General features: G+C 35.7%; 1 protein-coding gene across 6 annotated transcripts in view; it reads left to right on the forward strand.

Annotated features, from left to right (window-relative positions):
- ablim2 (actin binding LIM protein family, member 2) overlaps nt 1-18,809 on the forward strand; it is a 105,235-nt gene that overhangs the window by 52,857 nt on the left and 33,569 nt on the right. For 5 of the 6 annotated variants that reach the window (XM_015344909.2, XM_015344908.2, XM_069190156.1 and 2 more), the window contains exons 4-9: nt 5,301-5,413; nt 7,230-7,356; nt 12,750-12,843; nt 17,207-17,294; nt 17,887-17,945; nt 18,337-18,375. In XM_015344909.2, coding sequence (XP_015200395.2) covers nt 5,301-5,413; nt 7,230-7,356; nt 12,750-12,843; nt 17,207-17,294; nt 17,887-17,945; nt 18,337-18,375 — 520 coding nt within the window. The remainder of the gene's footprint in view (nt 1-5,300; nt 5,414-7,229; nt 7,357-12,749; nt 12,844-17,206; nt 17,295-17,886; nt 17,946-18,336; nt 18,376-18,809) is intronic. The other variant, XM_069190154.1, reaches the window with a different exon arrangement.

Below are 18,809 nucleotides of genomic sequence, written 5' to 3' on the forward strand. Positions count from 1 at the left end.
GAGGTCAAACCACTTTTTCAAACTGCTGTTACAAATGCAGGATGAATTATGACAAATGGTCTTTAGACCTTTTGTCTGTCAGGCAAATGTGCTAGCAATGCTGAGAAGTAAAGAGCTGGGTCCATTCATTCATCAGTCCAAATCAATAATACTGCATCAGTCTAATGGGACTGTGCCACTGCGTTCTTGTTTGACAGAATATAGAACAAGGTTCTTCAGTGGCATTTGAAGGAAATTGTACACCTTTTAAGACCACATTATTCACTGGTTTCCTTTAAAAGATAATGCCTTTTGAATTTATGGCCAGTGAAGGGCCGGCCATTTCATTATAGAAAAATATATTTTACTATAATATATCTTATAGTATATATATAGTACTGTATATGTATAGTATATATACTATAGTATATTTTAGTAAAATATCTTTTACTATAATATACTGCAGTTACAGCACAAATGTTACATACTGTATATGTTGGGGAATAAATGATTTATTTTGGAAATGTATGATGATATTTAACTGGTTTTGAGAAGTTACCAACCCTTTCTCATGTAAAGGAAGCAATAGTTCCGTTACGTTTACAAAGCGTCTGTTTAGAACCTGCTCAGACTCTCCCACAACAAGCATGTGTATCATTCTGGCTGTAAGAATTCCGCGGTCCCCTTCTCCCAGACTCAGTTTACCTGTGGAGGTTTTAAGTGCGCAATACGATATCCAGATTTGTACAAAGGTTCCCTTGTAGTGGGCCATGTAACCTTTCGCATGTCAAGTTCTCGTGCTTTCTCTGTTCCCAGGTTCTTTTTATGTTGCTTTAGATGCATTGGCAAGGAATGCCTGACATTATGTCACAATTTATTTTCATGCAGTTCACTTTGTTTTATGTTCTTAAGTATCATGCAACAATTACTTTCATATTATTTTGCAAAATATTTTTGATGGGCATCACTATACTTGCAACACAATTTGTTGATGGCCGCTGCAGGACTGAGACAAAATGCAAAAAGGAAACTCCTGTGTGGTCGCTTCCCATGTTCAGTCCTGAAGCATTTCAGTAGTTTGAAAGCACAATAAGTGCAAATGTTTCAGGTAAGAGTCTGATATTTCCTGTGTTTTTCTTTAAAAATACAATGATGTTGAAATGTAGTATGTTGGTATACAAGAGTAAATAACAAATGACAATTAAAAAAAATCAACTTTAATCACTGCCGGAAGAAATTCATTGAATGCTTTGATTGCTGTCCTGTCCTCTCTTTTGAGTCTGCAATTCAAAAGTTTGAGTCACTTGGATGGTTAATGTCATTTTCACCGAGGGTAGTGGTCTTCTTTTCAGTTTTCCTCTATTGCAACTAAGCGGAGACTGTCAGTGCTCGTTAATCAGTGACAGCAGCTTGTGCCTATTTCATTAGGGAACTCTTCTTCACACAACCGCAAATTAAATAGCGTTTTAATGATCAAATTAATCTGGAGCTTTTTGAAGAGGCCCAATTCATTTAATATAAATTCAGTAGGATTATAAGTATGGTACCATAAAAAATCTAAATATAAAGCGTATGTTCTTCAGATTTTTTAGGTGTGTATATTTTTTTTTAAACGGACTTGGAGACAACTTTAAAATCAAACTTTTCTCATAACCTTGCAAAGCAGAATGATATGGGTCTTTTTCCAGTTTTTCCAACTGCATATTTTGTGTTGCTCTACATTTTTCTAATTTGTAAACAAAATATGAATTGGCATTTACTGTACAGTATGTTCTCAAAAGCCTGGTCACTACTACTGTACTTCCAAATTAAAAAATAATTTGTTAATCTGGGGGAGGGGGGGGGGGTTGTGCAACCGATATAAAGAGAAATATTAAATGCGGAAATGTGTGTGTATGTTTTTCACTAATATTTCAAAGCATATAAGAGTCTGAACGGCCTCTATAAGAGTGAAATAGGTTATTATTGTAGGTAGTATAGACCATTCCCACTTTGTGACATGACATTGTTCTGAATGGCTTGACTTTAATCATGGTGTGCTACATGTGACTCATACATTATGCATTAGAATTCATGAGATACTGTAGCCACTACCTGTGATTTGAAGAAAGACCAGGCTGAGAATAAAGAAATGTAAGTCTGTTTTTACAGTTGGTACAGTATATGTGGAGGTAAAACACAGTTTGTCTGCGTACTAGTGAACATTAAATCTCCTGACCATAAAATGTGGCTATTTTGATGCAACTTCTCTAAAATAACTGAGCAAAACCCACCTTTTTGAATTATGATAATTTACTGGGCGAAATCAAAGTGGACATCTGTCATTTCAATAAATCAGTTTAAGTGATCTTTTGTTCTGGGTTTTGTCAGAAAAAGCCTCTTCTGAACTAGTCACCTGGAGTTGCTGTTTGAAAAGAATTCATAGCTGGACTACAGCTCACCTCTGTTTTTTTAAGTTATTTTACTTCTTAACCAGTAGCTCTTGTCTCATGAACGCAGATTATGATATGAATCAGCAGTCCTCTGATCTAAAATCTGAAAATGCAGTAGCTAGGAGATAAATCATGTTTCCTGATTTCAATATGATGTGACAGCAGGGTGATGCCACTAAGTTTATGCTGTTTGCTCTCTGAAAATAATGGAGATAAAGAACCAGCAGGGATTCTGACTTGATAAATCAACCACATTTCTAACTCCTCATACACACTGGTTGCTGGTTGCTATGAGAGAGTAATTGCACCACTCTCAGGTGTGAGATTTCCACTATATAGCCAATGTATGGTTTTCAGTTGAAGCTAACTGGATGGCATCTGGAGCACTTTAGGAAAAAAAACGGCCTAGTGGTTCACACTCAGGCATACAATGAACACCTGTAAGTCTGTAGACTTGCTCTGGGTTCTGAGTGATCCTCCTATATCTTGGATGCAAACAGCTTTGGATTAGAAAATCTTCTTTTCTGTTATTAACAAGCTCATTAAATCCACTGATGACTGCTCTTTCTTCCACCATGACCTCTGTTTTAAGTTTTTAAACCATTTTTTCAAACCAGGTTTGATGCTAGATTGATAAATCTTCAATTATCTGAATCAAACCTTAGCACTGTACCTGATTTCAACAGCTATTAGAGTCCTCATTTTTACATTGGCATTCCCTGAGTACCATTTTTTCTGAATTTAGCTTAGTTGGTTCAGAACAACTTTTATTAACAGCCGTAAAACAGCTTATTGTTGCCTAGATCCCATACCTACCTCTCTATAATAAGTTTGCCTGTCAAACATCTTCTCTTTAATTGTCAATATTGTCAAGTTCTAGTTTCCATGTGTGTGGTCCACAATGCTTTAAAGACTCCATCAATCACTCCAATACTAAAGAAACCTGGCTTGGATTCTGATATAATGATGAGCTACACACCAATTTCTAAATTCACGTTTCTATCTTAGGTTTTTAGAGCATTAATCACAGGCTTACATGATAGCTAATGACTTGTTTTAACCATTTCAGTCCAGTTTTCATTGTAATCATAGCACTGAGACTGCTTTTATCAGGGTTGTACAGTATATGATTGACCTATTGTGACTGACTTTGGGGGCTGTAAGTATTCTTATGCTCCTTGATGTTGGTGAGGTTTTGATACAGTAAATCCTTCAGAGTTGCTCAAACGCTTGCAAGCATTATTGTCTATCAATGGTACTGTGCTTAAATGGTTTCACTCATACCTGACCATCTGGCAGCATCTTGTTTCCCTTGGTCCTTATAAATCCCCCATGGCCACAGTCAGTCATGGTGTGCCACAGGATTTGAGTTTGGGCCACTTGGTTTTTGTTATTTACATGTACAGTATATGCTTCCTCTTGGTTAGATAATATGCAAATATGTTTTCAGTTTAGTTTAGTTTGCTAAGCAAATGTCCAAAACTCTGGCTGACTTCTAACTCACACCAGACCCTGGCAATATATCACACCTATGCTTAAATCTTGAGTTGTAATGGTTTGATCATTACAAACAGCTGGTATTTGCATGAACATCTGACCACAAATAATTGAAAGAAATATTTAAAGCAGTGAAGTTACAAAAAACTGTCAACCTGGTGACATTGTATTCTTTACATATACAATGTCAAGAATTCCATACTTTTAATACCGTGTTTTAGCCATAGATTGGTTGCCTATAAAGTCACACATTCTGTGTAAGATCTTGTTACTGACTTTAAATAATCTGGGCTGGAATCTCTGAACACCTCCATGTTTACATTCCTTCCTGTAGGCTCCATTTAATTGTGGTAAGTCCTTTGCTCACTGTACTTAGGACTAAATCTTGGACTTTTGCTGTCATTGTTATGGAACGGTCTTCATCTGACTTTGTGACAGACAAATTCTTTGATTCTCTTGAAATCTAAAGTTAAAACTCACCTGTATACTAGTGCCTACAGTATTTCTGATTGTCCTACATTTTTGTCTATTACTTTCTTTAATCACCGTGTACAGCTTCGTTGGCTTTGGAAAGGTGCTTTATAACTAAAAGTTCTTCTTCTTCTCCGTATTTGTATTATTATAATTTTGGATAAGGAAAACACATATTTATACTGGTGATAATTCAAGTTGTTGCACCAATGTGCCAGCTATCGAAAATGCCACATGAGCTGGATTCTCCAATGAGGGATGCATCTGTTACTGCATCTACTTTAATTTTTTAAGTTCAAATGCATTGCAGCCTTTCAGCTTTATGCAACAAAATCTAATAAGATATTCATATACAGTATTACTCATGAGGCTGAGGCCTAGTTTCTAACCTCTAATATGATGCTGCTGCAGTGTGTACCAAAATGTAAAGTGTCTGTTGCTCCTATTTTCTTGCACACCTTCTGTATTCTCCTGAAAACCTAAAAGACTGAGTCTAAGTGTGTCATGGATGTTGGATGGGCATTCCATGGAATGACAAGGAGAGCAGGAGAGACCCTATGCGTAGTGGAAAAAGGGGCAACACGGAGGTAAGCCCAGGCTCAGGGGGTCGGACGATGTCGGGATAGAAACCTATGCCCTCAGGCCACAGACGTGGGGCGACCTGGTAACAGGCGGGTCTCACGACATCCGTACCCTCACTGCAGAGCCAGGAGCAGAGCAGCCACAGGAAGTAAATAGGCTACACAACAAGACACACCGGAAAGACATGAATAATCACAGGGAATTAGGAACAGGACAGAAGTAGAGCGCTCTCTGGGTGTTCAGGGTGTGACAGAGTGATGGAGTCTTCATCCAGCAGGCTTAAATGTGTAAAAGTTATGTCAAGTGAGTAACAGTGTTTTTTTTTCTTTTGACTTGCAGACAGCCTTTTCCTCCAGGCGACCGGGTGACTTTCAATGGGAAAGAATGCATTTGCCAAAAGTGTTCACAGCCCTTGCCTGCCAACAGCCCTGCACCAGTCCAAGTTGTCCGAAGTAAGCACTTCTCCTCCAATTCTCCTTTAGTCATTTAATTTATCATAAAGGATCGGCATGGATGTACTCCAGCAGATTTGCACAGCTGTGTCCACCATTTCTTCATCTGACATTGTTGATAAAGATTCTTTCATACCGACCTTCACAAACAAAGGCCAAATCTCAGAAAGCAATGTCTTGTTAATTATTAATATCACATATCATAAGACCAGTTCTATGTTTGTTATTTTAAGTGTGCTCCTGAAAGAAAGACATTCGCACATCCTGTCTCCATTCTCCAGCGTCTGGCGCCCATGTTTCTTGACTCTTTTTCTTTCTTTTTCTTGCCATATTGAAAATGATCAACTTGTACAAACCTGCAAGGCAGCTAATTTTTAAAAAGCTTGCAGATAAGGAATAATCCAGTAGGACTTAAAAGAATCTTTAAGCCAGATGTGCTGGAGGCAAATGGAGGGAAGTTAATGTCATGAACGTTAATCTAAAAAGGAAAATTTAGGAAAAAAGGAGCAAAACCCTTTGCCTTTGTACCTTTGTCTGGTTACTCTTAACATTGTCACAATCGCCTTTACAGAAAATCATTTGAAAGCCTACAGTTTAATCTCTAGTAAAGGGTTTTGTTTATTTTTTCCATATGATTGCATTGTGGTTTCATCATTACGAATAGCTAGTATTTGCATAAGTGTCTTGCAAAAATAATTGAAAGAAATATTTCTAGCAGTGAAGTTACAAAAACATGTAAGGTTTGACATTTAAATTAATTCTTTGCATATACAATATAAAGAATTGTCATACATTCTTATAATACAATTCTCATAAGCCATAGATTGCTTACACCCATTAATTAATTTTAAAATATTAATTTAATAGTTTGTAACATGTTTAAGTGCATAGATCCCTTTATCCATTATTATATTGGACATTGTGTGTCCGTAGACTTTCATCTGGGAATGTAAACTCATTAAAAGTTTATCACAAAATATGTATATCTCTCTTTAGACCCCCTACAAAGGTATAATTGTATGAATTTTTAATGTACGGTATTGTGGTTTCATTGAGAGGACAAAAAGGCATCAAGGACATCAGAATCGAATGTAAACTGAAACAAACTAACCTTGACCAATTCCCTTTAAAACTTGTGCAGGTTTTCCCACCTGACCTGACATGAGCAGCTGCTTTAGGGTTTCCTTTTTGACAGTTTTATTCTGTGCTTTGAGAACATACAACCATGAATCATTCATGGGATCCTTTGACATGTACAGTGATAAAAACACATTTGAATTGATCTAAGGGGCTAATTATTGATCGTACTTCTCATATTCCGCCAACAAAGCATGTGGGAAATAAGTATCAAAACAAACAAAAACATAGTTCATCTTATGATGAATTATGAGGGTTATTTCAGAAGCATAGTTTATAGTCTCTCACAAGGAACAGAAAAAATAAATAATCTGATGTGTATTCTTATTTATAAGACAGGACATTTATGATTCAATCAGGTTTTTGAAGGTAGTATGTAACCAAACATTTTATTGTTGCTGATGCAGTTACCCATAGAACATGACTTAGAGAATATATAGGATTAGTACAGTATATCCTCAAACCACACCTCTGTCTTTGCAGCACTCAATGATCATGGTATTAAATCATACCATGCGTTAGCTTTGCTGGCTTAAGTAGCTTAAAGTATATGTCTTTTTAGTGTATTTATGTGTGAAAGATTCATAATTATGTTTCTGTACTTCACAGTTAAAACATTTTTCTAGAGGCTTCGCAGTGGGATTAGAATTGACTTTACCATAAAAATATTGTTTTTCAGACTGCTGTGGCTGTGGAAAAGATTTTAAAAATGAACAGTCTCTGGTGGCTTTGGACAAACACTGGCACCTTGGGTGCTTTAAATGCAAAATTTGTAATAAAGTGCTGAACGCAGAATACATCAGCAAGTAAGTATTATTTTTGTTTAAATTATGGCTAAATGGTTTTGCTTTTATTGTCATTCTAAACTGTTCTGTTGAGGTCTCCTGAACTACCAATTAACATAATGGGAAGGAAAATGTGTGCCTAGCTGACATGTTCCATAAATAAATTAAGTGTAGAATCATTCCTTATATTATATATAAAACATACATATTGTTTTCAAAATGTTTTTGAGCCCAGTAACAGTGGTCATTTTGAGCAAATGTGTTCATTTGTTTTCTGAAAGAGTTTAAAATTGTGTAGCAAGTACTTAAGTCCGGAGAACACCTGTAGAGTATGTAGAAGATTTTGGCAGCTGACCTACACAGCTGTGCTCTGAAAAGCAGTCTTGATATTGAACTCATGGATGAGAGCCTCTGGAGTGTGTGACGAGGCTGGTGCACATTGTATTTCAAAGCTCAGTGTTAAAGTATGCAGTTTTGCTCCTGCAGTGTCACTGTGGGAGCAGATGACCTTGATTTCTTTGGAACTTCACAACAAAACAGAGGGGTTATGTTTCAGTCATGGGAGGAATGCCCAGGATAATCTAAGGCCTCCCTACTAGACACATTCAATCTCAGAGCACCGCATGATGAAAAAGATGAATATCCACTGCATGAAACAATATTTTGAAAGGTTTCTCACTCAGTAACAGCTCTCCATCTGTTGCTACGAAAACAAGATTAGTCTTGTTCTGACTGGAGTACTCTCTGAGCATGAACAAGATGATGAACTGTATATTAGTCTGTGATGCTAATTCTTCAGAATTTGTTCTAATACAGAAACCTCTGAATATTTAACCCATCAGATCTTTACTGTTTCAGTCTTTTTTGCTACATCAGGGAACCTACATTGAATATATTGTTCTTATCTGTTTTTCAGTTTTGCAGAGGAAAAGTAGATTATATTCATTTCACACAGGTGCATAACTGTATGGTGATTGCTCAAAGTCTGAAAAAAAACATATCTTTTTAAATAAAACAAATATAAAATTGATAACCAAGGAAGTTAGTACTAATAGAAAACTATATTTTTTTCAAATTAGAATTTTGTGATCTCTTATTGAAATTTCATCATTCAATATTAGTGAGAAGTATCAGTGTCAAATTTGACACCGGCAATAAACGTTGTTCACCTGTGTCAAACTCACAGCTATCTTAAGGGTGCCGTTATGGATGTTTTTATAAATTATACAATTTTCTTCCTCAGTTCAGCAATTCCCCATTCCAAATCAGGCACTTTAGGGGTCTTTATTTACTTGTATTGCACATTCACAAAGTGCCTTTCCAAACCCAAGGATGCTGTACATCATGAATAAAGAAAAGCACAAGAAAGATACAACAAGAGTAAATGGAGAAAAAAAAACATACAGGTTTTTACAAATTGACTGTAGGCAGTCAGACATAGGCAGAAGTTGTCTCTTGTAAAGTCTGAGGAAGGACATTTGGCAACATTGGAGTTGGAGGAATTAAGTCTTGATGTTATAAATGCATGGATCAGGCACTCAGCATCAGACATTGATAAAAATTGCCAACTTGAGGTAACATTTCTAAGGTGAAAGAATCAATTAATCAATTTTTTCACATGTGGCTCAAAAGACAGAATATGATCAAGTGTGACTCCCAGTGTCCTGACTATAGCTGACACATGAGTGCATGAATATAAACTGTCACGTTAACCTAGCTGAGATTTTCTGCCCACCAGTAAAATTTCTGTTTTGTCACTATTTCACTTCAGGGAATTTAATGTCAACCACAGTATGCTGTCATGCAAACAAGAGATAACTGACGGAGGGGAGAGAATAGAGGGGAAAGAGGTTTTAACATAAATATAAGTATAGTCTGCATAACAGTGAAAATGAAGACCATGTTTGCATATAATTTGGCTGAGAGATAGCATATAAATAATAAAATGTAAAAAGCACAAGACTGAACCCTGAGGTACACCATAATTGACTAAGGCTATGGGGAATTTATGGAGACAAAATGCCACCAGTTACAGAACCAGTTAAAGAATGTCTGCAAGTGACCAAGCAATATTGATTTACTGTATCAAAGACGGCACTAAGATTGAGGGCAAAATGATACTTATAGCCCCCACATCAGAGGCAATAAGTAAATCATTCACAACCTTAACATGGCTCAAACAAGTCATTAACTTTGATACGTGCCTGTAGTTGATCCATAGCCACACGTTCTAAAACATCTGATAGAAATTGTAAATTAGAGATTGGTCTGTAGTTCGTCGTTAGAGTCCAAGCCAGGTTTCTTCAGGATAGGAGTGATAGATGCAGTCTTTAAGGCGTTAGGGACCACACCAAGGGAAAGGGAAATGTTGCTGATGTTTTGATTTAACGGGCAGGTGTCTGGGAGGCAAGCTGAGTGATTTGTTTTTTGGCAAAGCCTGAAAGTGTGAAAAGTATATGCGTTGATCAGGAATTTTGAATATTTTCCCCTTGAACTTGCAGGGTGAAATGTTATGATGCTCTAATATTGAGTATTTTACCTAAAGTTTTGAATCTTAACTGGGGTAATTAGTGATGTTCAAAACCTGTCAGTATATATTAAATTAGAAGGGCATATTAAATGGGAATATGTAAATCTAAACCCTGTTTTTAGGATACCAGTTTCCTGTGGAGATTTCATGGTAGACATATTTTGAATATAAGGCTGTTCTATTGCACATCACTATTGCATCACTGTATAAACAGACACCATAGAGACGTGTTTCTTTAGCGCTATTAGGAAACTCAAAAGCAGAGGCCAGCATAACTGGAGCACATTTTATGATAAAGCAAGATTCATGTTTGGCATCCCTCACTGAGAAATAGATTACCTAACAAAATAAATGAGCAGGTCAGTGTAGAATAGGCTCTTTCAGATAGCCTTTAGGGTTGTAATACCATTTTCTTGGATTACTTCAAAATAATAAATTGCTCAATACGCAGTTAAACAAAAAAGATTTTAAAATACATTTAGTCACAATTATTGTGATTTTGCAATGTACTGTATTGGTCTGTACAAATCCTGGATTTCCATTGTAGGAAGTAAGACAATATTGTTAGTTTAGACTTTTAAAATGTTTTTTTATTTCTTCATGTTTTCTTAAAAACAAAAAGGGAAATCTATACAAAACTATACACATTCAAAAGAAGGAAGATGTACACATTTATGAATATGAAAAGGGAGTAGACTATATACATGTATCTTATTAAATTTCAGTTATTCTGTATCTCAACAAAATCTGACCTTAAAGGTTTAATGTACTGAACCCATCTAAACCAATATTTGACAATTTTTTTCATTTGTAATTTTAGTGAAAATGTTATTTTTTCCATTAGATATATTTCTTTTATTAAATCAATCCAATCATTTATTGTTGGTACTGTAGATCTGTGAGAAGCCACTTGTTATAGCTTTCTTCCCTGCTGATATAAGGACTCCAAACAAATATTCATCCGTTCCCCTCCAATCAAAATCCAGTTTACCAAAATATAAAGCCTCAAATGTAAAGGGTACATTCTTTTCAAATATAGTTTCCAGGGCCTCATGTAATTCCTTCCAGAAAAGCCTTATTTTAGGGCAGTTCCAGAATATACGCCAATGATTACCTTGGTTTCCGCACTGTCTCCAACACAGTATTCCTCAGTATGGAGTGCCTTCTGACCCGGAGTAATGAAAAATCGAACAATGTTTTTCCAGCAAAACTCTCTCCATAAATGCGAGTTAGTTCATCTCCATTGAAATTCACAAATTTTAAGCCACTCTTCATTCGAAATTCTAACTTCACTTTCCTTCACCCATTTATCTTTTATATACTCTGTAGAATATGATTTCTTTTCCATAAAACTTTTATATAATCTAGATATAATACCTTTTCTTTCTTTTTTAATTGAATCAGTTTTTTTGCAAACTCGGAAATGGTAATCTATATTCAAACTTTGCACCTAGGCTTTTTCTTAATTGTAATCACGTTGATTTCCTGGAGTTGTTTGTCAATACCATTAACTTTTAGTCACAATTAAAAAAAATCATATTCTTAAATCACATACTGTATGTGCTTCATTTGTGAGGTTATTTAATATTTATTAAATCTCCCGATCTCCAAGGCTAAGTAAGCCTGGGTCTGGTCAGTACTGAGATTACAGACCTCTAAGGAAATCCATGTTGCTACTTTATGTGGTGTTGGAGGACCATCCCTGCAGACCAGAATCTCCATTTGAATGCCCCAGTATGTCCAGTTTCCCTACATATTAGTGCTGTTAGAGGTACTATACTTCAGATGAAAAGATAAACCAAGGTCCTGACAACATGTGGTCATTAAGGATCCCATATTACTATATGGAAGAGTACTGTAGGTGTCCACTTCAAGCTTACTCAGTCTGGCCTACATAATGTCTCCTCTTAATGCAAAAGGTGTAGGCGAATCTGCTGGAACATCATGGCTGCTATGAGTCACCCAGTTGTGTGCTGTACCTCAGTGCTGGATGACGTGGGTCCTTTGCTACAGTATGAAGGGCTTTAGGATGAAAAGTGATGTGGAAAATGCATGAAATTATTATAATTGTTACTCATTTCATTTTTTAATATTTTCTTTGTAGATTCTTCTAGGGAATACATTATTAGGTAACGTTTTAGAAAGGTTTTGTCTTCATTGGTGTTTAGCATTCAGTTCATGGATCAAGCTGTAGTTTTGATTAACCCGTTTTGTTTGATGGTTGCGAGTGATTTAGCCTCGGGTTTGTATTGTAAATTCAGTATCGTGGATACCTGTCCTGTACGTACAGATTATATTACATGTCTCTTTTAGTTTATTGTTATGAACAACAGTTAGTGGTTAGCATTGTTGCTTTGCAGTGCTGCAGCCCTGGGTTCAGTTCTGCTCCTGGGGTGCTGTCTCCTCTGGGTGCTCTGGTTTCCTGCCACAGTCCCAAAGATATACCAGTAGGTTAATTGGCTTTTGGGAAAATTGGCCCTGGTGTGAGTGTGTGTGTCTCTGTGTGTGCTCTGAGATGGACTGGCTTCCCATCCAGGGAATATTTCACCTTGCACCCTAAAATGTATGCAGAGGTTAGTAAATGGGTAGATTGATTAAGTGTTATTTATTTTTTGTCTGATCAAATGAGACGTGCCCTTGGCAACAAGGCTTTCGGCTAACGGACTCCTGTGCTAAACTTGGTGTCACACCAGGTTAATGTCTGTGTTATTAATAGTGATTAAGTGAAATGAGCTACCCTCCCAATTTGCCATGTTATATACTGAACTGACAAGTTTAGACATTAAATTAAAAACAAATTAAAACCACCGTGTATGGCAGTTTTGTTTTTTCTATATTTTTAACATTTTCGATCAATTGTTTGTTTTTTGTTTTTTTGTTCAAGGGATGGGGTTCCTTACTGTGAGGTCGACTACCACGCAATGTACGGCATTCAGTGTGAACAGTGTAAGAAGTACATCACAGGCAAGGTGTTAGAGGTAAGACTAAAAATGTGTTGTTGTCTGCATAAGCTAAGTTTTAGCTTATGCCTCCATGACAGCTGGAAAATAATATTTTTGTGTAGGAGCATTAAACACACAGATTGGGAAAGTATTATATTTCTGACCTTTCAATATGGGGTATATTTCAAATAAACAGATTCAACACATAACATCTTACATCTAACAAAATTGACCCCAGAGCCGACAATCTTTACACTTGCAAGATTCTACTGGAAAGCCAAAAGCAAAGCAAAATCAGTCATGAATATACTTGGCTGACTTCTGTCCACATTCTTCCCCAAATGATATCAGCTTCCATTATCAGAATAGTTATCATAATATTATCAGAAAAGTTCTGTGTGTGAGTGGTTAACTGAGCCAGAACTCTGAGCAGTTGAAGTGTTGGCATAATATTTAATAGATAAAAACACAAGACTTGTCACTTCCTTGGAATAACAAAAAACTAATTTAACAAATTTCAAAAAAGCTCAGAAATGTATTTTTCCACTTAGTATTCAAATGATTTCCTTAACAGTATGAACTGTGATGCAATGCTATCAGAATGCACATGTAGTTCAAATCTCAATTAGCCAACGTAAAAAACCCTTTGGAATGATTAGCATGCAGGGGTCTCCCATTGAAATGCCATGACATTTGATTCAAGGATACCAGTGGCTCAATGACCCTTTGGAGTTAATTTAGAAAAGGAGTGGAGAAAAAGGTAATAAGGTTGTGTTGGCTGACAGAAGTTTCCTGAATGTGTATTTTTTATGGTGATTGATGAAAGTAAGGCTTCCTGTAGGGAAAAAAAGCTTTGTGTTTGTAATTGTACTAACTTTATAAAAGGAATGAAAAAATCCCAAAGAAAAATAGAATAGGTTTTGAAGAAAATGTGTGGAAAGTTATTAGGTACGTTTATCTGTTGTGTTGGGACTTGACTTATATTATTGATTGTTGCATCCGTTTAGTACAGCATATCTCCTAAAATATTTAACAACGTCTTCAAATGGCATTCTGAATAGATTTTATATATAGTTATATATTTATATGATTTTTCTTAGGTTACGGATTTTTCTTGGGTGAAGCTGTTGTTTATGTTGTATTTTATTATTAATTATTATTATTATTATTATTATTATTATTATTAAAAATTGTTTAGACGTAATCTGCTATTACCAATGCCAGTGCTAACCCCATAATTATTTATAATGCCTAAATGATGGAAAACATGGGACCTAAGGTGTAAGCTGATTTGCTATGGCTATTTTCCCACTAATGCCCACTTCTGAAATTATGCAGCAAAGTGAAATGGTTGTTATGCTGCTATTAGGAAAGTCAAGAGTACCATAAATAAACATGAGTACCATAAATGTCTGCAAATTAAAGGGGGATACCTCTGATAACGAAGAAAATGCCACTTTATGGCTTACTGTATATCACTAACTATACTGTAGCTAGCTGTGGATTAAGTTCACGGACATGATTTCCAAAATGAGGAAGTCCATCCTTTCATTCTTAATGGGTCCATTTTCATTCTTAAAAAAACTTTTTTAATCGTCAGTCCATCTGTCCATGACTTCCCTGCTCATACATGAGACCCCTTATGGCCCAAGTCCTCTGGTTCATGTCTATTAGACACTGGACACCAACTCATATACTGTATGCTGTATCCATTTTACCACTCCTTGAACCCGAATGATAAATATTTCACTTTTGTGTGAAATATGAGTGGAATAATTAGCTGTTCCGGTCAGCATCCAAACAATTTTTTTTGCCTTTTTCTATCAAAATACTCAGAAGTAAAGAACAAACACATCTTGAATAGTATAGTTTATATGCAAAATCATATATTTATTGTTACATGGAAATAAGAATGTATTTTTTTAGAATAAAATTGTTATTTGGTTTTTAAAAATAATCTAATCTGAGAAATGTTTCTACCTACAAAATAATCTTCTTCATCAAGAATCGCCTTTAAAGAGAAAATTCACGACATAGTTTCAAAATAACATCAGTTGAAAACAAAATACCTGATAGGCAGACTGGATCTTATGATTTGTTTGTTCTCTACGGACAAAATTAAACGTTTTGCTGAGGACACTTTTTCAAGAAAGAAATGTTGATAAAAAATGACTTGAAGCATATACAGTAAGCAATAAATGTCTGAATGAATCTTCAGTAGCCAGATATTAAAGAAGCAAGCTCATTAGAGTATATGGCTGAAAAACGTTGTTGGGTGAAGGGTGATCTATATTTATCTCTTCCAGGAAGGAATAAAAAAGGAGTGTGCTCAAGACAGGAAAATTGATTGTTGCTAACATTCAATCTTTTTCTTTCATTTTCTTTGTCTATGTCTATTTGGTGACTATCAGTGACCAAAACAATCATGAACACGTACAGAGTATGCATTCACAAATGGGTGTTGCTATTGCTTTTGTCTCGTTAATTCTTTTTACAGGCCACAGGAAAATTGAGTGTTTTCGTTTGTCATTTTGTGAAATATGTTCAATAATAATAATAGCCATTGTGACAGGTATTTCTAAGTAATTCTATGACGTTACACAACAATGTTAGTTTAAAAATGGTCTGTTTGGTGAAGATGGTAAAACCTGAATAAAGTAATTAAAATTGAGTATTTTTATTGCTTGAGCTCTTAAGAGCATTCAGTGGTCTAATCTCAGAAGTGAGTAAAAGCTAGTAAAACAGATTGACATCCGGAATTTGCTTTAGGGTGAAATTCAGTACAAGCTGTAACATCAGTCAGTACCACTGCTGTTCTTTTATAGTGTGAGTTGTAGTTTAGAGAGAAGGGTTGGCAGAAACACCCTTGCCACGCAGCAAGAGAAGATCACAGCAACAGAATGGCTGTGGGGATAATCTGACTTCAGGCTAGTGATTTTGGAAGTGCATTTGAGCATTTTAAGTACCATCCTTGGGTGAAAGACTGTAGTGAACCAAAAAATAAATCTGCTCTCTGGTTTCAGATTTTAACTTGAAAGAGTGAGCTGCGGTTTTGGTTACCCTTTAGGATGACTACATGCGCATAGTGTGTCATCAGTGCATGATAGTCCCATTTGCTATGGTTTTATATAAGCAGCTCAATTGCCCGGGCTCTGAATTGAGGTGTATTGTTCAGAGAATGAAAGACAACAGCTGTTATGAATGACACAGTGTTTCCTTATGATTTTAGTGTACATTTTTGCTATCTGCATGCATACTCTGCCGTAGACTGCATGATGTCATTTGCCAGGTGTTCTAATGAGTCCCCTAAAATGCTAGTATTTTCACCCACATTTTCAAGTTCTCAATCTACCACAATCTTTACCTTGAAAACAAACTTAAGAATGTTTCTTTCACAAGGGATATCATCAAAAAGCTTTTAAAAATCTAAATATTAGTGCACAATTTATATCCACTTTTACTGTTGCTTGTTCTAAGAAGTCTGTGTCAGAATTGCTCTTCATTTCTAAATCTTTGTTGAACAATTTTATCCAGTCATATTTGGTCTTCATGTGTATATGTAAAACAATAAAATTCAACATGTCTTTGTAAACAACTAAAAGACTTTTATTTTTAAAATATATATATATAATGTATGAAGTCCTTATTTGAGGCAAGTAATATAGTCACTACCGGAAAGAGATTAGGGTATTATATGTATATATATATGATATAAATGGATTCTTTTAATATTACTTAAAATATTCATCTGTCACAGAATAGGATTCCTTTCAACCCTCCTTTTAAGTCCCTGTGCTAAATGGCCGTCAGTACAGATTGAAAAGGGACATTTTTTTTCTAGGGCTGTGTCATAGCTCCCCCTTTTGGTCAATTTACAGCATAACATTTACAAGATTACACATGTAATTACATTTACAATAATACTTCCTTACACTTATATAGTGCATTTCTGGACACTCCACTCAAAGCGCTTTACAGGTAATGGGGACTCTCCTCCACCATCACCAATGTGCAGTCCCACCTGGATGATGCAACAGCAGCCGTAGTGCGCCAGAACGCTCACCACACCCCAGCTATCAGTGGGGAGGAGAGCAGAGTAATGAAACCAATTCATAGATGGGGATTATTAGGAGGCCACAATTGGTAAGCGCCAATGGGTAACACCCCTACAAAATGAAAAACTTATCAAAGAGAGCACACTGTAGCCACCTGTTGTTAGTCATAGTGACCCACAAGAAAAAAAAATATATTCACAACAAGGATGTTATTGATTACCAGGAATGAGATGGAGAAAACCAGTAGTATCTACAGTAACTTACAGGACAAAGAAGGAGGAATAGTCTTTTGAGAGACATTTTGCATAAAAAGTCTTTCAGCTTCATTATTTTATTATTTGTAGGCAGGTGATAAACATTACCACCCGTCTTGTGCAAGATGTGTCAGGTGTAACCAGATGTTTGGAGAGGGAGAAGAGATGTATCTTCAAGGTAAGCAATCAGCCTTTTAAATTTTTTCTTTTGTATTTGAACAGTATTGAACAAACAAAACATGATACAACACATACAGTGCATTTCTTAAAGGACACTCTGGGAAATAAAGTTTGATTGATTAGTGCATTTTAAGCACAATAATCAAAAACAACAACTTTCTGGTTGTTATACCAAAATACCAAAAACTGAAGGAACATTCCGCAGCACTTTAACACAGCTGCCTGCTTTAAACCTGTCATGTTTGCTCTTATTTCTATCTTCAAACTACTTCAGATTTCATGCTGTATGCCAGTATGCAACTCTTAATGACTTTAGCTACGTGTAAAAATGGTAGTTTTAAATTACTTAAACTACCAGTATAGAGTGATCACGTCTTTGCGTAAATGTCTCAAAACAAACTTTCAGTAGTTCAAACAAGTTGCTGTGAACATTTTGCATCATTTGGTTTAATTGACTTCTGAAAAATTAGGCTTTTGACCTAAATATTTTAAAATAGTGGTACAGTATGTGAAATCGTTTTGAGAGTTTGTTTAGTTTTAAATTCCACCAGAAACATTCGAGCTCATGAACACTATTGGTTTTATTTTAGGTTCTTCCATTTGGCATCCACCCTGCAGACAGGCTGCCAGAGTAGAAGAGAAACATAAGGTGAGAAATACTGAAGGTAAAAAAAAAACAACCTTGTTGTGTGAAGAGGACACACTTTGAAACTTACAGCAACTTATTGAGTTATTCTGCATATATTTAGTTCTTCTTGATGGATCTATTACAGAATTTAATATTTTGTTTCAAAAGTATTAGTTACAGTTTACTTAAAAGTTTACCTGCTAACAGTAACTGTATCTTCTGTACTGTTATATTGAGAAAATGCTCTAAACTTGAAGAATAGAAGCTGTATTCTCAGTGTACAGTGGAATTTACACCATCCATTGCAGAGTTTTCAAGTAGGTACCTTAACAGAAGGTATCTGTTGTTTTGCATCAATCTCTGGAACTCAGGCTCAGGAGAATATAATCCCTTTTTACACGGCTCCTTCTAGAAGCAGGTCCGGATTCTCCTCAGTGACGGTTCTTCCCAGGTTTGTAGTGTGCAGCTGCCTGCATGCATTAACTGGAGTCTGCTTAGTGCTCTGCAGAAACTCAAAAGCTTATACAAAATATTTGAAAACTTAAGAACCATGCAGTAAATAATGCTGATATCTCCATATCATTACAGCCCTGCAAAGTTTACTAATGAATTACAATTACCATGTCAACCTGCTTTTTTACAGCAAACCGTACATCATACCATCCCAGGAAAAAGTTCAAATAGATCATTTAGGTCATCAATATACTGTATATTGTAACTACTGGCTTATTAACAAATATCCATTTTACAATACATGCATTGAAGCATAAAAAGTTACTACAAAACACTGAATCTCGTACAAATAAACAGCAATTCGATTATTACATTTTAATTTCAATAAAGGTCAATGATTTAATTTTGATTTGAAGGAACTACTACTGTATG

The sequence above is a fragment of the Lepisosteus oculatus genome, chromosome 1 (genome assembly GCF_040954835.1).
Source record: "Lepisosteus oculatus isolate fLepOcu1 chromosome 1, fLepOcu1.hap2, whole genome shotgun sequence".
Lineage (NCBI taxonomy): Eukaryota > Metazoa > Chordata > Actinopteri > Semionotiformes > Lepisosteidae > Lepisosteus > Lepisosteus oculatus.